Source organism: Crocuta crocuta, unplaced genomic scaffold (genome assembly GCF_008692635.1).
Source record: "Crocuta crocuta isolate KB4526 unplaced genomic scaffold, BGI_CrCroc_1.0 scaffold561, whole genome shotgun sequence".
In the NCBI taxonomy this organism is placed as follows: Eukaryota; Metazoa; Chordata; class Mammalia; order Carnivora; family Hyaenidae; genus Crocuta; species Crocuta crocuta.
Window position 1 is genome coordinate 1,575,991 of NW_027530529.1, and position 23,464 is coordinate 1,599,454.

Here is a 23,464-nt window from a genome sequence, read left to right on the forward strand (position 1 = left end):
GGAAATAACTTTGTAAGTCAAACAGTACTAACTAGCACAGTAGTTTTCACAAGAAAGGAGGATTAACAAATATTTACAGGATGAATCAAACAGTGCAATTTTAGTCCAGTTGTGTGGCTGATGGGATTAGATCATTTTAAGAATGTACTCTACTTGGTGGATGCCAGAGGACAGAAGAAATAGCTCAGTCTTCTGAATAAGGTCTAGTAGCAAAAGGCCGTATGTGCTCACAGTCTGAGGGGTTTTTCTTTTTTTTAAACCATGTGTTGATTCACAAAATCCTCACTTCCCAGTGGAAGCATCAAAAGCACAATATCAAGTCAGTTCTCTTCTCAATGCCCCAGAAAGCAGGTTTGCTTCTCTTAATCTAGTGTGATATTTTCTTTCTTCTCTTTAATTAGTTTAATTGAAAAAGTAATATACTGGTTAAAATTGGAAAAGAAAAGTTAAAAAAAATCTGGTAATAAACTGACAGATGATTCATCAGACACAGCACCCACGCATATTGCTGACAGAAATAAAGGCTGATACAAACTCTCAGGAGAAAAGGAGCATAGTGACTGCCTGGGGCAAGGAGAATTGGGTAGCTCAGAGTCAGGGGTGGAAGGGAAACTAATTTTTTACCTCACACCGTTTGTGACTTGTGAACAGTGTAACTTTCCCATTTTTGTTTTGTTTTGTTTTTAAGTAATACAAGCAAATGATTAAAAATTCAAAGCACATAAAACAGTAGGCCCCAGGCCTGGGGCAAACACCAGTGTGTCTCTTATCTATTTTCCTAGATACGTGTCCTCGGCAGTTTTCACATGCAGAAACCGGATGCCCTTAGCAGAAATAAACATTCTCACAGAGAAGAAAAGGATTAATCTTAAAGCTCAAAGTTCTGCAAAGCTAAAATCACCCATAGAAAATATTAATCAGTAAGTATCCTGGGCCCCTGGGTGGCTGAGTGGGTTAAGCGTCTAACTTTTGATCTTGGCTCAGGTCATGATCTCATGATTCGTGAATTTGAGCCTCACATTGAACTCTGCACTGACAGTGTGAAGCCTGCTTGAATTCATTCATTCATTCATTCTTTTTTTCTTTCTCTCTCTCTCTCCCCCCCTACCCCTTCCCAACTCTCTCTCTCAAAATAAATAAATAAAACTTAAAAAAAAAAAAGGCCCAAGTATCCAAATGTCCCACCACTGTCAAGTAGTGTGGAGGACACAGTTCTTCCCCACAAGGAGCTTACAATCTAGATGAGGAAACAAAACAGAGGTAAAACAAAACAAAACAGTAAAGAACTGAATGTTAAAATAGGCTATAGCAACTGAACACAAGTACTTGGAAGGCAGGACTTAGAAGAAAGAAAAGCTTCATGGTAGATGAAAAAGTTGTTCTAAGAAGTTTGACCTGGCTTAGCCCTCATTCCATTTTAAAGATTTAAAAGAAACAGGTAAGAGTATTTAAAAAGTGCAAACATCAAGCAGAACCAAAATGATGTGTGTCATGAATGACTTGGCCATAAACACATACAAGCAGTAAAATTCTCCAGGCCCAGTAACTTCCTGTTATCATTTCTAGAATGCACAAGAGTTTAGAAAAGAGGAGTTTTGGTGCTTACAGCAGTCTGCTACTGCATATTGTTTTCTTTATTTTTGAAAAGCAGTTTCAAGTTTTCATATGTGTCATCTCACTTGATCCTTACAACTTACATGCATAGCTTCAATCACATTTTACAAGTGAGAAAACTAAGGATCGTGGTGGCAAAAAATAGTTCAAAGCAAGTAGCCTTTTCCTCCCTTTTTAACTCTCACCTTTGGCAAGACAGAGGGGGAGTTCTGCAGATCCACTCCTCAGTGAAACTGATGAAAGCTAGAAAATAAAAAAAATTAAAAAAAACCAAACCTTACCCTCACCCCGGCCATTCAAAGTCTCTAGGAATGGTCCTAAGGACATATGGCAAATGAAGAAACATGTATTCAAGAAAATCTACTAAAACTTGGTAAGGACAAGTGGTGTTTGAATGATAACCCACTCCCTCTCCCTTCCCCATCACAGCTCAGCACAAGAGAAACTCCAGTCCAGACAGATAAAAAAGCCAAGGAAAGAAGGCTCTTTTAACCCTCAGCTGCCAGCTGGAAGACTACCTTAGTAGGAAGGGCAGCATGCCAGCATTTCTCACCTTCCCCACAGCCACCTGCTGCTGAAGCTAAGTTCAGGTGAGTGTGGCCAAGAGGTGGGGACTCCCTTCTTCTGCCCAGTCCCTGCTGGTCAGCAGTAGGCTCGGCCTTGGGGAAGGCACTAAGAATACCAGGCCCTGATTCTCTTGCCCAGGCTCATGGTGTGTGGGTTTCGGGTTGGGAGAAACAAGCCTACTGGGGCTGCCACCCACTGCACTGTGCTCTGTTCCTATATTGGGATGTCATTTAGAGAGAAGTATCCATTGTTCCTGCCTCCAGCACCACAGCCTGGTTCAGAGATTCTGCCCAGGGATAGAAGCAGGCTATAAAAACACTTTCATGTCTCCTTTAAAGAAGCCAACTTCATTTGCAACAGAGTACAGAGAAGTTCAAACCTAAGGTACTCTTAAAAAAATGCTCATGCTAAAAGGCAAGTGCGAGCTATGGACAGATTCACTGGAGACAAAGGCAAAAGTGCAGACCTGCCTGTTTGCTGGAGAGAAACTGAGAGATGAAAAGGAGGAGACCTTTTGGGCTCAGGATATATTCTAACATTGACTTTGAGAAGTATACCTTTAAAGGAGTCTGAATTTGACTGGATCAGTGTGTGAAGCAATTTATGCTCCAGAATACTGTTGAAAACAATGGTGCAATCACCCTGGAATTGGTGAAGTTTAAGAGCTGGGTGTGCTCTGGGAAAGAGGCTGCCAGAGAGCCCAGCCAGAATTAATGCCATCTCTGAGCGATTATGGGCATACCAAGGGTGTGCTACCCAAGAGCAACATCAGAAGCTTCACATTGCTGGAGAGATGGAGGGGATACACTTGTTTCTAGAAAAGAAAAAGAACTTCTATAACTCAAAACAAAAAGACAAATAAGCCAATTAAAAAATTGACAAAGGACTTAAGCTGACATTTCTCCAAAGATACACAAATGACCAACAGGAACATGAAAAGATACTCAACATTCTTTATCATTAAGGAAGTGCAAATCAAATCCACAATGAGATACTGCATCCATTAGAATGGCTATAATCAGAAACTGAAAATCACAAGCATTGGCGATGGTGCAGTGCAAGTGAAACCCTCACACACTGCTGCTGGGAATATAATATAGTACAACCAATGTGGAAAATTAATTTGGCAGTTTCTCCAAGAGTTAAATGTTGAAGAACCATTTGACCCAGCAATTCCACTCCGAGGTATATACTCAAACGGACCAAAAACAAGTGTTCAAACAAAAACTTGTACACAAATATTCAGAGCAGCATTATCCATAAGAGCCAAAGGTAGAAACAACCTAACGTCCACCAATGAATAAATGGTTGAATAGAATATGGTATATCCACACAGTATAATATGATTTAGTAATAAAAAGAAATGAAATTCAACACATGCTACAACAGAAGCCAGACACAAACAGCCACATATTGTATGATTCCATTTATATGAAATATCCAGAACAAGAAATCCATAGAGTGAAAACGCAGATTAGAGGTTACTAGGGGCAGGGGGAGAGGGGAATGAAGAGCTTCTGCTGCAGAGTTTCTGTTGGAGTGATGAAGAAGTTTTAAGTAGTAATGGTTGTATAGCACTGTAAATAGAATTAATGGTACTGAATTGTACACTTAAAGATGGTTAAAATGGTAAATTTTATGTTACATATATTACCAAACACACAAACACAAAAGCAAACCAATCTAATGCCAAACTTCAATATACAGTGTAAGATTCAGCATGAGAATCTTAGTATGAGACTCCTCACAGTATGAGATTCAGATATGAAATTACACATCTTCTTGGGTTCCATTTAATAGGCTTACACTTTCAGTTCATTCTTAGCTTTAAACAGTACTTAAATGTGTAATTTCTAGGCTTGAATAATATTCCTATTATATGAAGTATTACTCTTAGATTTTCTCAGCCTAATTTAATTTCATAATGTGTAAACCATTTATCTATCACATTTTGGCAGAACAGAATTGTAATTTTAAAAACTTAAATGTGAATTAGACATTTACATATAAATTGCAAATGGTCAAAGGCAAAAAGCAAATCACAATGAAATACAACTTCATACCCTCTGAGTATAGCTATATTAAAAAAAACAACAATAAAGGGCAATAATAAGGGTTGGCAAAGATGTAGAGCAACTGGAACCCTCATGCACTGCTGGTGGTAAACTAAAATGGTACAGGCACTTTGGAAAGTGGTTTGGCAGCTTCTCAAAATATTAAATACAGTATTACCATATGACTCAGCAATTCCACCCAAGACACATGAAATCATATGTTCATCGAAATGTTTTCACAAATGTTCATAGTAGCATTATTCATAACAGCCAGAAGGTAGAAACAACCCAAATACTAATCAACTGCCAAATGGATAAACATAATGTGTAGATCTACACCAGAGTATACTAGTTGAATATGAAAGGGAATGAAGTACTGATAAATGCTAAAACATGAATGAACCTCAGAAACTTTGTGCTAAGTGAAAAAAAGGCAAGAAATGCTGTATGATTTCGTTTATATGAAATGCTCCCCAAAAGGCAAATCTATAGAAGGTAGTTTAGTGGTTACCTAAAGCTGGGGGCGGGAATGGGAAGGGCCCGCAAATGGATACCAGGTTTCATTCTGGGGTGATGAAAAGGCCTAAAATTAGTTTGCAGTAACTGATGGCTGCACAATCTTATGAATATACTAACCATGGAAGTATATGTTTTAAGTGGGTAAATTTTATGGTATGTAAACTATATCTCAATAAAGTTGTTTTATAAAAACCTGCTCTATCTTTTCATTCCTATAGCTATCCAACTTTATCTTCTATCATGTACCAATATACACCTTCTAATTTGTTCATCCAGAATCCAAGGAAAACCCCACACTCATTTCAATTACTTGACTCAATTCACAGTGTTCCCCTACAAGAAATATACTCCCTAGGTTACACTCAAGTCACAAATTCATTTTGAAGATTTTCCTGACCAAGTCGATCCTCATGGACATAATTTTCCTCTAGATTCCATGCCACTTGTACTTGGTGACACTGTAACCTCAAATACATACATAAAGCAGTTTCACCTTACAAAACAAACAGCTAATTTTTGTCATAATCTCTAATTCTTGGCTTTAATCTCTTTTATCTTCTCAGAGACAAGCTAGCATCTTGAACACAGGTGGTACAAATGTCTGCTGAATAACATACACAACCCTGAATGCAACTTCCTCCATATGTGTTCAGTAGTACCAAAACCTTAACAAATATCCAAAGTCTTAAAGCAGGAAACAGAAGTGAAGAAAAAGGGAACTAAAATGCTGGGACACGCTATCACCTCTCAAGAGTGTATAAGAGAAGCCTGTGCTTCTGCGGTGCATTTCAAGGTGGCCATTTACTGCTGTCCTCAAACTTGGGTGTGGACTAGGCATCCTTAACTTTAAATAGTTGTGAACACCTCATTGTTATCACAGCAAGAGAGAGCGCTATTAAGAGAAGAATTTAAATATGAAACTCTACTTCCTCCTAACAGTAGGGTGCCAAGACTCAAACCCCAGTGACGTTACATGCAGTCAGAAGGAAATTAACAAACGACACTTGGAATCAGTAGTGAACACAGGTGTGTGATGTGGGAATAAGGAGTACTGCTTTCAAAGGATAGAGGGGCAGCAGGAGCAGAAGACAAGCCTTAAAACACCAAACTTCTGGAAGCAACAAAGACCGCAGGTCATAGCACAAAAGCCACCAATTGCTCAAACCTGATCTAAAGCCTGACTGCAGGGGTCTAGGATCAACGAATTTAAGAGCATTTCTTTCTGCTATCCTGTACAGGCAAGTCTAATTCCACTGTATGAAATTCTTTAACCTGGCCCTGAAATGCTACAGACAGTGAACACTTCTCATTTGTTGAGCTTCAGAAATCTCTATTTTCCCCTTCCTCTATATTTATACTTATCTGGTAACTTGCCTTATGTTGTTTAAAAGCCAAAATACACAGACTATAATCATTCAGACTTGCTTATGGGATTTCCCTGGTAGCAAAGCAGTTACCTCCAAATGTATCATTATTTCAGTTTGTTACAGATTTTTTTTTTTACTTGTTTAATTTGGGTCTCTTTAATAATTACCTTCTTATTTGTAAAAACCCCTTTAAATTATACCTTTCCTTCCCTGTCATTTTAAAAATAATATTCAGTGGTTTAGATTAAGGGACTATGCAATGTAGTTAAGGTGGGTAATTCATCACTTCAATATTCAGAAGACTGTTAAGGCGCAAAGAGAAAATAAACAACATAAATGCTTAGAAGAGAATGTTTTTCACAAGGTATGTATTGTTCTTTTATCATATGCTGCCTTTTTTGAACTCACATTTATAGACGCTAACGCTCCCAGTTTCAATGTTCAACGAAGCATTTTTATTCTGCTTTTTTGCAAAAGGACAACTATCAAGATTTCCTCAAACTATGTATGAATACAGAGAGCATTTGATTATCATTTTGAATAATGACCTCAACACATCAAGACAGCTTCTCCCAGTGAATACTTTGTTCAATAATATGAGAAAGCACCATTATCAAGAGTCAGGATGTACTGAACCAGAGCACAGCAATTATATACAGGTCTTGCCATTTGATGGAATCACCAAGATGTATAAGTAAGAATCCTGACTTCTCAGAGATAAAGAAATCACGGAATAAATGAAAGAAATACAAAAAGCACCATTTATCAATATACATTTCCCTTTGTCCATCATTGTATTACTGGCTAATGATTTTAAACAGGCTGTGACATTGATAAATGAATGGTTTTCAACTGCCTAAAAGTAAAAAAAACAACAAAAAAAACCTGGTAACTTTCAAATAACGTGCAACAAGGGCAAGCTGACAATGCCTGGCATATACCAGAAGCTCAAAGAATTATTGCTGAACAAAGAATTAAAATCAGAGCCTTCATGGGGGGGCCTGGGTGGCTTAGTTATTTAAGTGTCCAACTTTGGCTCAGGTCATAATCTCACAGTTCGTGGGTTTGAGCCCTGCATCAGGCTCCGTGCTGACAGCTCAGAGCCTACCTGGGATTCCTCCTTTCTGTTCCTCCCCGAATCATGCTTTCTCCATCTCTCAAAATAAATTAATAAACTTTAAAAGATAAAAAATAAAATCAGAGGCTTCATGAGGTAGACATGAGGTATACATTTCTTATGAAAATGCGTGTTCTTTAAAGACTTTGGAAAAGAAAATATCCAATGCGTACTTTCTTATTTTAAGATATGACTTACATCCAAAAATACTAACTAGGGCTTAACGTGCACAAGAGATATTAAAATCTTTATGAATCTCTTCAGATTTCTCTAGTTCACCAATTCACAGCTGTAGAAGGAAAGCCGATGGAGTACTAAATTAAAGACCATTCCTTTGAGTCACAATGCAAGTAAGATAGCCAGTAGGACAGGAAATCAGAGAGGTTTGAATTTTCTATAGAGGTTTCTATATTTTTTTAAGGATTACTACTGACAAAACTTCAGATTCTAGTCATGGTCTATCCATACAACTCTTATTAAATTTAAAGCAAACCCGCAAAAGAACAATATTGAAGAGCAGCCTATCCTTCAAGATGGGAAGCACAACTTACTTCAACTTGGAACAGTTCTCCAGCCCCCTCACAGTCATTGGATGTGATTATTGGAGTATGAATATGGACAAAGCCACTGTCCTGGAAAAAAAGAAAACCCACTTTTTTCAGTATATTTGTACATGAAACAATTCTACTACTAAAAGAGCACTAAGAGAATGCCAAATCAAGTTCCCCTCTAACTCCCCAAATATAACTACTGAGATGTTAAGCTGAGTGTTTTACTGTACACAGAAGGGCAAAGAATTTTAAATCAAGAACTGACTTAGACATTATCTAATCCAATATCATTTCAAAGATAGCATCGAAAACTAAGGCCCAGAAAGATTTAATGAAAAATTCACGTATCTAGTCAGGTCAGTGGCAGAGAGAGCCAGGAGTGGAACCTAGGTCTTTAGGGTCTTTCTGGTGTTTTTTCTTCCCATTTCTAACACACTAGTAGTGATGTTACATACACACGCTCACTCAGGCTAATGCATCATGATGTTGCCTGCACTGCAAAGGGACTACAAAGTGATCAATACGAAGTTCAGTTAGTTTGGAATGAGACCATTAACTGTCACAAACTACCACAAAGGAGAAAAATTAAAGTTGACCAACAGGGACTAAAGAAATACATAGCAAAAAAGGCCGAAATGATTTTTAGGAAGTCTGTCATTAAATTGATGGCACAGTACACTGCACATGGCACAGGCAGTGCACTTCCTTTCCCTCAAGGAAGATTCTAAGCAGCAAATCCATCCATTACTGAGGCGCCCAACTGCAATTCTTCCGCTCCAAAGTCTGAGCTATTTCCATTAGTGAACCACAAAAGCTGTTTGCTAGGAGGATTGAAATAACCCAGCAACTTCAAGGTTATGCTTCTTTCATTTTGACTATGGATGTAGGCAAAAGGTTACATTCTGTGTAAATGCTGCAGGTGGGCGTGGAGGTAGCGCTGGGGGACGTGTGCTGCAGAGGCAGAATACCATGTGTTTCACACAAAAATTGTGGTCTTGAAATCAATACAATAAAATCACACATACACATTTAATCTCTGCCAAATTCTGTGTATCACTGGTGGAATGTAAAATTCATTACACTAGGGGTCTCCCAAATTTGCCCCTTCCTTCCTAAAAAAGGTTGAATTCAAGTGTTCTTGCTATATACAAAGTGCCCAGTTAACAACTTGTCTTAGGATGTAGACTGATTAAATATTCACACTATAAATTAGGAGTCTCAGAAAATATTCAAATATGTACTTAACCTGGGAGCTATGTGCCTAGAGGTGCCACACAAAGCACATTATAGACAATGAAGGAAACATAATCAATAACATTACTGCATAAAATTTTTATCTCCTAGGGACCAAGAATTATGGACATGAATCATTTATTCCACATGAATGCAGGCAACTATGAGCAGGAGTGCAGTAAACAAAGAAAGGAAGTGAAAAATCCAAAGGAAACGAGGGTGGTGAGAGGCAAGGGGGGGAGGGAGGAGAAAATTTAACGGCTAAATATAATTGCCAAAGTTAGAACTGGTCAATTGCCACAAGAAACAAAACTGCAAATCTTATGAAAATAACTAACTATATGTTTGGTTTTTTTTAAATCACTCAAGTAGTGGGAATTATTCTTACTACTCAATTAACGCTAAACCTTTCAAAAGGTGTCACCAGCTTTTTAAGCCTAATACTGCTTGAAGGCTTATATCAAAGTGTGTAACATTATCACCAAAAGCTATGAAGAAGAGAGTCCAATGGAAAAATAATAAAGCACTGAGAACAAAATCCAAAACAGAGAAAGTGGATAGGGAAGTAGAAAAATAAAAAGGAAGAGAAATAGTAAGGACTTAAAGGAGTACTGTCTGCCTTCACCAGGATAACAGTGTCAGGTATTTACCCCATCCTGCACAACGGGGCTCCTAATTAGAGACAGGAGGGCCATAGAAGGGGCCAAAAAACGCACGCACTTACCCCATTTTTCTGATTCCACCCATCACCTCTAAATATCTAAATATTTTTGATAGATACACATTCTAAAACCAGATATTTTATATGGCACTGAATATCTAAAAATTACAGAATTCACATACTAAAGCCCATGTGTATCACTCAAAGACTCACGGACTGACTATATTTATCTTTCACATTCACACAAAGTATCATTATTTAATTATAATCAAGAACAACAATAAAAAATGACAAAAATTGTTAATCACTGGCAACCAAAAATGACAGCAAGACAACAACAAAAAATTTCCATAAAAAACAGTCACAAGAACTCAAAGACACAGTAGTCTGGGGTCATTCAACATAGGGGCAAAGAATATACCCTGACAGGCTGTTAAGGCATTTCTGTACAAAGAGAGAAAAATCTGATACTCAAAGGAAGAACCTTGACTCATCAAGAAAGGGCAAACTCTTTTAATGGCTCAATTTAGGAAGCAGGGAAATATGTCATATACTTTAGGATAACCTCCACTGGAAACTGGAAGAAAATAGTCCCTAAAGAGATAATTCTGTTGAGAAACTCAGCTCTTCTATAGAACTCATTCCTTGAGGTTTCCAGACATCCAAGTTTTAGTACATAATAAATGTGTCTATTTTATGCACAAGCCAAGTCATACACAAAATCTTTTTGATCCTCAAACCAAAAACTGAATTTTTAGGGCACCTGGGTGTTTTAGTCAGTTAAGCGCTCGACTCTTGGTTTCATCCTGGGTCATGATCCCATGGTTGGTGAGTTCAAGCCCTGCATCCAGCTCTGCACTGACAGCATGGAGCCTGCTTGGGATTCTCCCTCTCTCTCTGCTCCTCTCCTGTATACATGTGCTCTCAAAATAAATAAATAAACTTAAAAAAAAAGACCTTTTAATCTAGAAATATTAGGAAAAAACAGAAACTCGAATAGCACCTTTTAATTTAAGATACTTTAAGTTAAGAAACTTTTACTTAGAGTTCAAGCCTTAACATCTTTTAGGGAGTCTAAAGTAATGAGTTATAGCCCGAAGTACTAAGTAACATATAACTATTATTTAATATGCCTTACAGTACTCTGTAATTTCAATCCAATCTCATTGTTACACATACAAGTGGGTAACATCATAGAATTATCAGAATTATATTTTCCAGGGCTTCATAATTAAAAAGTGAATTTACAGCACTTGAAATTACCTACCTTTATATAACTATAACCAATAGTGCTAAAATTCATTATTTTCAACCAATTAGAATGTTATTTTGCTTGTTTTTTTTTTAATTTCAAAATTTCCCACTTTATTTTTAAATTGTTTACATATTTATAGAAGCCTCAAGTAGGAAGTGTATACAGAAAGTAGGTAAAGCTCACTGGTCAATGCACTGCCAATACTACCACCTAGTGGCCAGGAGTCTATAAAACTTTCAGTATTGAAGCAGGGTGGCTTTATCCACTGTTTAAAGCCATATGAGGGGGGAAGAGCATTTTTAGATCTAAACAAATTTTCCTTTTGTGTGGTTCAAGTACTACTAAAAAGCCATATGGAAGCAGCATAAGAAAGTTTATGAGAGCATATGGAAATGCACCCTTTCAAACTATAATGGGATGACATAGTGTAATGTGATTATTTTTCTTTGTTTATTCAAAACTATGTTTTAAAGCCATGATGCTCTTTAGCTGTTTCACCAGAAATTAAGTCTGAAGGAACTTTTCAAAGAGCAAGAGATCTTTCGGTAAACCACAGGAAGGCTGGGCCTAAATGAATTTGGACGTAGTCCAAGGGAAGGGTATGATGTTAGACACTCTCTGCCTAAAAACTGGATCCAGAGAAGTGGCATAGGAAGAGCTCCAGAACCTCTTGGAGTAACAAAGAACCTCACCTGCTGGGCCGCTCCTGGCCTTTGGGGTCCTCTCATCCATAGGGGTGGGTGGGGTAGGATCCCTTCACCTCATTAACTTACCAACTGTATTCCATGGTGGCTTTCCCGGGTAGGGGGGAATGGCTGACAAGCAAAGCTAAATATGACAAAATGCCTTTAGGTGTACATCAATCTACTTGATTAACACCAATAACTATTTAAAATCAGTGTTTACTACATATAAAATATGCCTATGACCAAGATGGAAAAACAGGGATCAGATTTACCCTACCCCTTTAAACAACCATAAAAACAAAAACGAAGTCCCCATAAGCAAACCACATGGAAGGCTGGTTTTTAAGATGATGCATATCAGACAACAAAAGACAGTGATCCCTGAGGTAGGAAACAAACTTAGTGAACCCTATCAGTAGCCCTGCTTACCACCTTGAGATTATCCAGGCCACAGCAGAAGAGGGGGAAATAAAGGAGCTCAGAAGACCTCTTGAGTTGCGGAGACAGAGCTGAGAGTCTGAGGGGACAAAAGTGGCTAGAATTCATAGGATAGAGTATCAGAGAGGAGAAAGTGCACAAACTCCCGAAATGTACAGACGGTCACTCTAGAGTGTCAGATAGAGGAATGATGAACACATGCATGTGGGGAAACTGTCAAAGGCCAAGGCAAGAACCATCCAGAAAGATTAGAGGAGACAGTACTTAGTGCTCACGTGTGGCTGGGTAATTAGCCCTAGACTGAGTACTGCTCCAGATCCATTTACCAAATCATAAGCAAGACCCAAAGGGATCAAAGTTTTCAAGTAGCTTAACCACACACCAGAACAAAGCTTAAGAAGCTTTATAAATATCCAACATGGTAAAATTCACAATATCTGGCATCTAACCAAAGATTAGCAGGTATGCAAAGAGGCAAGAAATCTTAACTTGTAATGAGGAGACTAATGAATGAATGAATCAATCAAATCAAGCTGACTCATAACTGACAGACATGTTTGAATTAGAAGGACATAAAATAGTTATTGAATAGCTACTAAAAACATAAACAGTTTTAATTAAAACCATATTATAGGGGCACCTAGGTGGCCCAGTCAGCTGAGAGTCTGATTCTTGACTTCAGCTCAGGTCATGATCTCAGGATCAGGGGAAAGAGCCCTGTGCTGGGCTCTGTGATGAGTGTGGAGCCTGCTTAAGATTCTCTTTCTCTCTCCCTCTGCCTCTCTCCCCTGCTTGCACTCTATCTCTACCTCAAAAATAAAAAATAAATTAAAAAAAGAAAGTAAATGTAAAATAAAAATATATGTTTTTAAAAATAAATAAAACTGCACTTTGTATATGTTTAAGAAGTTAAGTAAAGACATGGAAGGTATTTTTTCAAAAAGCCCCAAATCAAACATCTAGACATGAAACCTACAATGAGATGAAAAAGGCACTGGATAGAGGTAACAACAAATCAGTCACTGTAGAAGACAAAGATCAGTGAGCTACAAGTGTAGAAACTACCCCCCAAAAAAACACACAGGGGAAAAAGTAATTTTAAAAAAGAAAAGAATGTCACTGAACTATGGACGTATCAAGTGGCCTACTATCTGGGCAACTGAAGTCCCCAAAGGCAGGAGGTAACATAAAAAATATCTGAAGAAATAATGGATGAAAAACTTATGCATATTAAAACACATAGATCCAAGAAATTCAGGGGCACCTGGGTGGCTCAATCAGTTAAGCATCCGACTTCGGCTCAGGTCATGATCTCACCGTTCATGGGTTCAAGCCCCGCGTCGGACTCTGGGCTGACAGCTAGCTCAGAGCCTGGAGCCTGCTTCACATTCTGTATCTCCCTCTCTCTCTGACCCTCCCCTGCTCACACTGTCTCCCTCTCCCTCTCTCTCTCAGAAGTAAATAAAAACATTAAAAAAAATTAAAAAAAAAAATCCAAGAAATTAAACAAGGTCTAAACACAAGGAACAAAGAAAACTGGGCCAAGGCACATCATAATCTAATTGCTTAAAACCAGTAATAAAGAGGAAATTTTAAATCAGCCAAAAAAAAGAAAAAAGTACCATACAAATAAAGGGTGCTCGGAATAAATATTGTAACTAACAGAACTTTCAAGATAATACTCCAGGGTTACAATTACTCAATTTCTTCACAAGAAAGAACAGCTAGGAAGAAAAAGAAAAAGAGCAGCTAGAAGCACAGGAAGCACCTCACCTTAAAGAAAGAATGAATAGCAGCTGTGGCTTCACTGCGAATCCTCAGTATAGAACCCAGAGCATTAGTCCTGCACCTGAGGTGAGGATACTGCCTCACATACTCCAGAGGAGGCCTCTCTTTATATTTAAAAGGAAAAGCCTGCCAATAAATGGAAAAAACAAATTAAAAGCTAAGACATAACATTCTATAAAATCAGTTCCCAGAACATTTGTTAAACAGTGATGCTTTGTAACAAAATTAAAATGCTTTCTGTCTCAATTTCTTAACATAAGTGAACATGGTCCTGTTAATTCTAAGTTAACAGAATGGTGGGGTGGGAATCAGAGACGTGCGTTTGAATCTAGTTCTACTACTTCTTGGGCGTGGAACCTTGGGCAAAGTTAGAATTACGGAGGCGAATCTGTTATTTATCACATTTCTATCCATTAGCTTATATCAGTCACCACTTACAAATAGAGAGATTAGGATATAATTATGCAAAACAATCCACTGTTTGGCACATAGGAGTTCAGAATATTGTAGATGTTAAAGATTATGTTTTCTACAGCTGTGTACACACAGCTGGCGTTCAATTTTAAAATCACCCAAATGTCTCGAAAGCCCACAATCATTTATAATCAATTGGCACTGTTTTTCACTGTTTATCAACATTTCTAAGAACATGAGGGAGGGTCAACAGCTTTCTGTCATTGGCAGAGCACTGTATATTTACCAAAATGCCAAATTATGACTCTACATGGAAATATTCCACCCTGTACATACTTGTCTTAAGAGATTTAGAAGACAAAAACAAACTTCTAGACCAAAAGCAAAGTTTCAATAAGAAACACAGCAGAGAAATGAAATAAAAAAGCCAAACTGGTAGCTTATTACATTTAGTCTTTCCTATTTCTTTTAGTGCACATGCTAATTTATTTCGTAATAGAAATAAGCACCATACCTACTGAAGTCAAAATATGACCACATTACTAGAGGTTTGGGGACTGCCTGGGGGATTAGAATTCCCTAATGACTCACAAAATGACAATGAAATTAAGGGGACAAATAGGTGAACGACAACCACAGAAGCCAAGAGAGAACAGCTTAAAAAGGGTAAAACACATGGCACATTTTAATAACCATATACCCCTCTAAAAAAAAAGCAAAAACAAAACTGGTTACATCTCTGTTCTTCTCAGAATTCCAGATTATTTTTCACACTCCACTTTTCAGAAATCTTAGAACCTGATTCCTGATTTCACAAGTCAATTATTTATTAGTGTTTTAATTAGTATTTCTAGGAAAACTATTCAGAAGGACATTTTTTAAAAAGGTGACCATTTTCTTATTTCCTTGCCTTTATTTTCTTCCAATTATCCAAAAAAACAAAAGTGAATTAAATTGATGCAATTTCCCCATATTTCCTTATGTTTTGTTCATCAAATGTTTGGAAGACAAGTAAGTACAGCACAACTACAGAGGAGTCAAATGGCTAGTACATACATTCCAGCAGCGGCGCTAGTCAGTGATATAACCTTGGGCAAGTCATGTCACCTGCCTGGGCCTCATTTTCTCCAATTTCAGAGGATGGATTAACAGCCTTTCATTTTATTCCCTCTAACCTCTTTATCAGGTGATGAATAAAAGCTACTAACAAAGAGTCTTGCAAAACAGGCATGAGCATGTCTTAAAGTAGGATTTCTTATCCTTGCTCAGCCAGAGCATAAGTACTGTCCAACAGAATTTTCTGTGATAAATGGAAGGGTTCCGTACCCACGCCCAGTAGCCAGCAGCTGCATGTGAACTGCATCTAATGTCACTGAGGAACTGATTTTATTACCTGATTTAATATTAACTTAATTAATACTAAATACTAGTTAACACAGCTACAGGTGGCTAGTGGCTACCGTATTGGGACAACATAGCTCTAGATCCTGTAAAAGTCATTTCTAGGCAGGGCTTTCCTCAGAACACAGTCTGCCCTTGTATGTCTCTGTACTGAAGTTAACTGGGCATGACTCTAAAAGTGGCAGTTTAACTGTGATAGGTGTCCAAAGAGATGCACCGATTAATACTTTGCTTTCAGTCATAAATTCAGCCATCTACACACTTTTTGCTATGTTCTCTACATTCCTCTGGCTCCATGGCCTGTTTCAATTATCTGGGAAGTCACAATTGAAACATGTTCTAAGTGCCATCTTCCCAATAATCACACTTAAAGCAGACTGCTAATGTTTTAAATTAAGCCCAAATAGTCTCCATAAAAGTATCACAGAGCATACCTTGGTATCACAATTCCCAACAATTTCAATTTTTTCTGCCTTCATTTCCACATTCTGCTTTTTGGATGGACTTTTCACCAGCTGCCCTTGAACTTCCACAGAACTCCCAAAAGCCAGTTCTCTGTAGTAACAACAAACCAGCATAAACAAGATATCATTATACAGAACCCTCATTTTAATATAAAACTTGCTATCAGAACATTACAGTATTTAATGATAGAGGTTTCACCCTTAAATGTGCAGCAAATAATTAAGAGAGACTGAAGCAAAGGGTAAGTAGGGGATATTATTATGTGAAGATGTTAAAAAAAGAAACGCCTGGGAGGGCCTGAGTGGCTCAGTTAGTTCAGCGTCTGACCCTTGATTTCGGCTTAGGTCACGATCTCTCAGTGTGTGGGATGGAGCCTAGCGTTGGGCTCCATGCTACTACCTCGAAGTCTGCTTGGGATTCTCTCTCTCCCCCTCTTTGTCCCTCCCCCACTTGCACTGTCTTTCTCTCAAAATAAAAAAATAAACTTAAAAAAATAAAATAGAAAGGCCTAAGCTTGAAGGATCTTGATTCCAAGTATGTGGACTTGGCCTCGAAGCTTTGAAAAGCAGGTTTTGTTTGTTTGTTTTTTTAAAAAAAGATCACTCTGGGGCGCCTGGGGGGCTCATGTGGTTGAGCATCTGACTATGGCTCAGGTCATGATCTCATGATTCATGAGATCAAGTCCCACATCGGGCTTACTGTCAGTATAGAGCCCACTTCAGATCCTTTGTCTCCCTCTCTCTCTCTGCCCCACCCTGCTCATGCTCTCTCTCTCAAAAACAAACATTAAAAAAAATATATATGAACACTGGATTAGGGAAAAGGGGAACAGAAGAGATGAAAAAAAAGATTCTTTTGTTAAAAAAAACTCGCCTACTATCAAAGCTTGAATCAGCTACAACTTGAAGGCTTTCCAAAGACGATCCATCATTTATATGCAGAAACAAGACTTCCTTCTGGGATCGGACTGAACGAATCCATCCCTAAGGAAGAAAAATTTCTAAATGGGAGTTTGAAACATGTAAACATTTTACATTTTCATTACACATGCACACACAAGACTAAATGAAAAAAATGTTCTTAGTCCTGCCTTAACAAATCGATTGCTTTCACCTCACCCATATGCATATATAATTCAACAGGATTCTGATCCCACGGAGATACAGCTTTGGCATTCCACCTTTTTGTTTTGTTAATAAAATTCATCATTCTCAGGGGCGCCTGGGTGGCTCAGTTGGTTGAGCGTTTAGGTTGGTTTCAGCTCAGTTCATGATCTCACGGTTCACAAGTTCGAGCCCCACATCAGGCTCCATGCGCTCTTGCCCTGCCCCTCCTCTGCTCATTCTGTCTCTCCCTCAAAATGAATAAGTAAACTTAATTAAAACAAAACATACCTCATCATTCTGAATACATGCCTAACATTCCATTAGGCTGATGAACCTAACTTATATCATCAATTTTCCCAATATTGGCTATTCCAGGTATTTATTCCAGGTAATAATAACAAGGCATATTATTTGGGTCCCTGCCTCCTTTTATATTGAACTCTCAGGAGGGAGATTATGTAGTTATAGGCCAGAAACACCTTAATGGGATTTTTCTTTTCCTTTTACAAAATACCACACAGACTTCTCAAGAAGCTTTTCACTGTGACATATATTTAGTACATAAGCTTTTTCAAAGACACTCTGAATTTAAAATGACAGGCATGTGTGAGTACAAATGAGGTCTTCTAGTAGACCAGTAACACTAAAAACAGCTCTCACAGATCACATCCAACTTATACTTAACTAGCACAGAAGAGAGAATATTCTAGCAGACACTGAACAATTGTGAAACTGATGGTGTTTGATTAGCTATCAGACATGCTTGGGAAAAGCGAGAGGATTCTACTTAGAAAAACTGTATTGACCCTTACTTTGTGTTCCCATCTCACTCTACAGACAATGCTCTTCCATTCCTTATTTGCATGTCCATCACATTGTGAAGGGTTAAGAACCATGCTTTAGTTGCTTTGAAGGCCATTGTCAGGGACACAGTAGAAAGCCTGTTAATGTTTTTCAGTGGAAGGATGTCTACCATGCACTACAAATCTATGTGACAAATGTTTTACTACCTTCTTCACATACCATCTCATCTTTTCCTCACATCTCTGTGGACTATCATCATAACTCGTCTCACAAGTGAAGAGCCTGGGCCCTGAGAAGTCAAACAACTTGCCAAAGGTCACACTGCTGGTAAACAGAGCCTGAATTTGGACAGAGGTCTACCAGAAAGCCCTTGGTCTTTTTCTAGGGCTAAACTGAAAAAAAGTGTGTAAATTGCCTCGGTCTTTCACAACTGAGTGTGCCCATCTTTCTGGTTTCGCCTCCCCACATTTCCCTGAAGACAGATGATCTTTGGTTATGTGTAATCAATAGTAATTCCTTAAGAACCACTGTCTTGCTTTTCATTTGTTAGTAAAACTTAACATTTGTGGAACACTGTTTAATGTGCTTCTGCTCTAAGCTCTTTATGAATATTTTACATTTAATCCTTACAAGAACTTAATGAATATTCTCATTTTAGAGATGAAGAACATATTAGGACAAGTTAGGACAACCTCTCTAAATAATTAAAATCACAGTTCCTGAGGAGTAGAGCTAGCATTCAAATACAGTTCTCAGTTCAAAGTTCATGTTATTATTAAACTTTTCCGGAATGAGATCTCCACCCCATCCCCAGTTTCTCTGCCTAAGGAACATATCCTTCAGAACACCAGTGAAATGTCACACAAGAAGTCTTCCTTGACCTCACAAAGTTAAGGTCGTCCCTCTCTCTTTTCTCAAAGTTCTTTATTCCACCAATACTTATCACGTTACCCCCAATTACTTGTCTTAGCCATTAGACCAGGGCTATCCCACAAAAATATAATGTGAGCCATGTATGTAATTTTGCTTGTTTTAGCGGTCACATTAAAAGTTGACCTGTAAATTTAATTTTAATATTTTAACCCGTTATGCCAATATTATCAACATGTAATCAATATAAGCATATATTGAGGTATCTTATATTCTTTTTTGTCCTCCAAAATTGGTGTGTATTTTACATTTAGTTACCCTTCAGTGTGGACTAGCCACATTTCAAGAGCTCAGCGCCACAAATGGCCGGTAGCTACTATCTTAGACCACATGGCACTAAAACGAGAGCCTCTAACCTAGGCAGTAGCTTTTTTTTTTTATCTTTGCATTCTTTCTTGACTACCACTCAGAAGGGATCATTGATGTACACGTGTCAAAGTAATAGATGAATATGAAAAAAGGGCTTGATTTGGATCATGGAGAAATATGAAACCGAAAAAAAGGCAGAGGGGTCATACTGCTAAAAATCAAGGATATTCAAGGACAACAAAATTAACTGCATCAGTATTTCAGCAACCTAAAGGGGGTCAAATCACCTTGCTTGGTCTACCTCCGTTAAAGGGAAATCTTCCAGGTGAAGTTGCAAATATTAGCAAGAGAAATAATAGCAGCTAACACTGATTGAGTGTGGGCCACTGTTCTAAATTTCTTAATATCTATCATCTCACCTAATCTTCACGATTCTATGAGGTTAAGGCTATTATTAGCTTCATTGCTCTAAGCAGCAAAAAGGTTTAGAGCACAGAAGACACCATACTTAATAATTATAGAAGAGACCCATAACTAATGAGCCACTAAGTGGCACAGATTTGAACCCAGGCAGCCTGACTCCAGGGTTGTTTCAAACTGCTACATTCTGTTCGTTCTCTTTATGTATTAAACATACGTTATATGCGAACCCCTATTTTTAGGCTTCGGGGTGCCTGAAGGTTGAATAAAAGCCATTGTTTAGTTGAACAAATATTTACTGTCAGACATGGGAATACCAAGAACGGGAAGACACGATGTCCGCTCTCAAGGAGATAGCTTAAGGCAGCCACTTTGTAACTGGTTGTTCATTATGAGGGATAAAGGAAAAAGCAGCTCGTAAATTTATTCTGCCGTGTAACTAACAAGTTTACAGGCAATGCACTCGTACCGTGAAAGCAAAGTTCCAGCACTTCATAGGCAATCCCAACAGTTGTGCGCAAAGTAACGATAAGGAAAGGAGAAAGGAGAAAGGAGTGAATGCGCACGACTGTCTACATTTCCTCCTTTCTCTGCCTGTCATTTTGTCTGACCGGACAGGGCAAGCCCAGACGAGGAGGTGGCGTGCAAGTCACTAAAATGAAAAAAACCATCCCCTTCCCATACACCAACCTGGACCTTAACGCGCTCCCCATTCGTGCTCCGGGCCCCTAGCGCGTCCCGAACGCTCAGTCTGGCCGAAGGTTTGTGTCTCGGGCAGGGAGCGGAGGAGCAGGAGCGCAGGGCTCGGAGCAGGCACCGGGCCCCGAACATCGCGTGGCTGCCCCGGGCCCTCCTCGGGACCAACCCGGATCCCGGCTGGTGTGCCCTTTGCCTACGGCGACCCTCCCCTCTCGACTGCTCCTCAGTCCTAGACCGCAGCCCTGCACTCACGCTCTCCACACCCCCTACCCCCCACTCCCGGCTGCTCCCTTCCCCTTCAGGGGCTCCAGCTGCGTCCCCAGACAACTCGGCCGCTTCCCTCTCCGCGGACAGGGAGGAGCGGACACAACACAGCCAGCTGCCTAAGCCGATAAAAACCACACGCCGAAGCCGGCCGCGACAATGCAGACACCAGCGTCTTTTCCAAACCCAGCGCCCACACCGCCTCCCCCAGCTGAAACACGCGCGGCCGCCGCCACTACGCCACACGCCGACGTCAACGTCATCACGCTACAAGGGGGCCAAGAAGGAGCGTGCGCACTCGAGACTCCAGTTTACGGAGGGGGCGGGCCGGAGGCAGGTGCTGGCCGAGCAGTGGGAGGCGGGGCCAGGAGCTAAAGCATTCTGGCTGTCGGTGTTGCCTGAGCAACTGAGGAGCACTGCTGGGAGGAGGTCTGAGAGGTCTTCATTTCTAAAGCTTCCAGTTGATGCCGAGGGACACTGAGAGGCCAGGAGTGGCTGATGCCGAGCGAAAGCCTCCAGGAGACTTAGTTGTTGAGAGGATGAGCCTGAGGATATCGGTCGTTCCTGAGTCCTGAGCACAAAGACCAGAAGACACAGACCCTTGCTCAAGTCACAGTTGTTTGGTATCAGACATCTAAACAGACAAGTGCATAAAAGAGTGATGGGAAGCCAGAGATGGCTTGTTGGAGAAGGTAGCCCTCTGAGAGTCCCTGAAGAGACTTTGTTTATGCGATTCAGACATAATTCACGACAGTGTGAAAATGTTGGGGAGAGGCTAGAGGCATTTGCCTGCCAGAATCTTCACATCTTTTTTTTTCCAGCACAGTTTATCTGCATTTGTTTGACCAGGAAACAATGACCCTTTTAAATTTATTCACCCACCACCACCACCAATTAAAAAAAAATTTTTTTTTTTTTGTGGGGGTGCCTGGGTGGCTCAGTCGATTGAGAGTCATGCTTTGGATCACGTCATGATCTCTCGATTCGTGGGTTCGAGCCCCCACCTCCTCCGTCGGGCTCCGTGCTGACAGCTCAGAGCCTGGAACCGGTTTCGAATTCTGTGTCTCCCTCTCTCTATGCTCCCTCTCCCCCNATGCTTTGGATCAGGTCATGATCTCTCGACTCGTGGGTTCGAGCCCCCACCTCCTCCGTCGGGCTCCGTGCGACAGCTCAGAGCCTGGAACCGGTTTCGAATTCTGTGTCTCCCTCTCTCTATGCTCCCTCTCCCCCGTCCTCAGAATAAATAAACATTTAAAAAATAAAGCCTGTAATTCAGTGACAATCATGAAAAGGTTTCTATCTAATTAAAAGAAATTTTACAGATAGAGGATCTTGGGCACAGGAAAGTGAAATGACTTACTCAATATATATCCTGTAAGTGTGAGATTTAAACTCAGAAACTCCGGCTCCATGCTCTAAACTATTGTACTATATACACGGTCTTAAGATGGAAAATAAAATCATGGTCTCTTCCACCAAGAAGCTCATGGTCTGGACCTAGGAAATGGCAACGAACAAATTATTGCAATAAAAACAAGTAAGTACACATAAATACATGAACCACATGGAGTGGTAGTCTAGAGAACGAAATAAGGTGGGTTTTTGAGGAGGATTACAATTTTGTAATGTTGGAATGTAAAAAAGAGTATTTCCTGCCAAAAGGTGAGCAGGAAAGGTTGCCAGAAGAGCAAATAGCCTGGAAGAATTGCAGAACTGTTCTCAAGAAAGACTGAAAATTTTCTTCCATAAAAATACCATGGTTCTTGGAGACTTCCTGAACCTTGCAAAAAGAAATATTGAGAGGCACCTGGCTGGCTCAGTTGGGAGAGGATGCGACTCTTGATCCTGGGGTCATGAGTTCGAGCCCAACATTTGGCACAGAGATTGCTTAAATAAAATTTTAAAAAATATGGAAATGTCCAAATACCTTCAGAATTATGTAGCTTTGGGCCTTTAATAAAAAAAGTAAGCATGGTTTTGGTGTATTGGCTACAAAATCTGGGAAGAACGCAATTACAGCAATGACATGTTTTTCAATTCAAATCTCCTCTTTGACTATGCCTCCCTTGTCTAAGAGTTGAAGAGTACTGACCAATCGGCTCACTTCCTACCTAGGCTGTTTTTCTGTCTTGCCTTCTTTCTCCACCCTTTCTCCCTCAACGGACCTTGTAAGAACTGTGGTCTCTCAGAAAGTGAGGATCCTGATTTCCTTTACCCTCTTACCTACTGCCTGTTTAAGCCAAAGTGTTAGTTAATTTCTAAGCAGGCGAACAAGGCCTACTAGTATGATGAAGACAAGGAAAGCCAGTGGGTGAAACTGAAAATTAGCAGTAGTTAATTGAAAATGTATATAACTGAAAGTTGACTATAGCAGTCATGTGTCTGGTGCTACGTTCAAACCACTCCCTTTATCTTGTGCTATGTCAAATCGTGTTTTTTTATTTTTGCTTTCGGTGTTGGAATGACACTGCCTCTTTTAGANAAGATAAATAAATAAACTTAAAAAAATAGAGGAATCAGGTCTGCTGATAGAAGGAAAGCATCTTCTTTTCCTGATTAGAGCAAGAGGCTTTTTTTTTTTGTAAACATGTAAACTATTTCCTGCATATGGAAGAGTTTCCAAATAATGCAATAAAACCTGGTAGCTACCACCTAGATTTGTCATATAAAATCCTAATATCTTGTCCTATCTCCTTGAGATCTTTCTCTCCAGGAAATGGATCTCCTTTGTATACCTCTGCATTCTATTTCCCCCTTTTCCTCCTGGATAGAGGTAACCACTATCCAGAATTCAGTGTTTAT

The 23,464-nt window shown here is 39.4% G+C and overlaps 1 protein-coding gene across 6 annotated transcripts in view; it reads right to left on the reverse strand.

The window, feature by feature from the left end:
• Positions 1–20,876, reverse strand: part of NARS2 (asparaginyl-tRNA synthetase 2, mitochondrial) — a 130,167-nt gene extending 109,291 nt beyond the window's left edge. For 5 of the 6 annotated variants that reach the window (XR_013335911.1, XM_077767557.1, XM_077767556.1 and 2 more), the window contains exons 1-5: positions 20,390–20,876; positions 17,004–17,113; positions 16,100–16,220; positions 13,836–13,976; positions 7,790–7,870 (exon numbers count right to left, since the gene is read on the reverse strand). Coding sequence is in view for 5 of the 6 variants with exons in the window: in XM_077767557.1 (XP_077623683.1) it covers positions 7,790–7,870; positions 13,836–13,976; positions 16,100–16,220; positions 17,004–17,113; positions 20,390–20,530 (594 nt within the window). In the remaining variant the exon portion in view is untranslated. The remainder of the gene's footprint in view (positions 1–7,789; positions 7,871–13,835; positions 13,977–16,099; positions 16,221–17,003; positions 17,114–20,389) is intronic. The other variant, XM_077767558.1, reaches the window with a different exon arrangement.
• Positions 20,877–23,464: the final 2,588 nt, after the last annotated feature.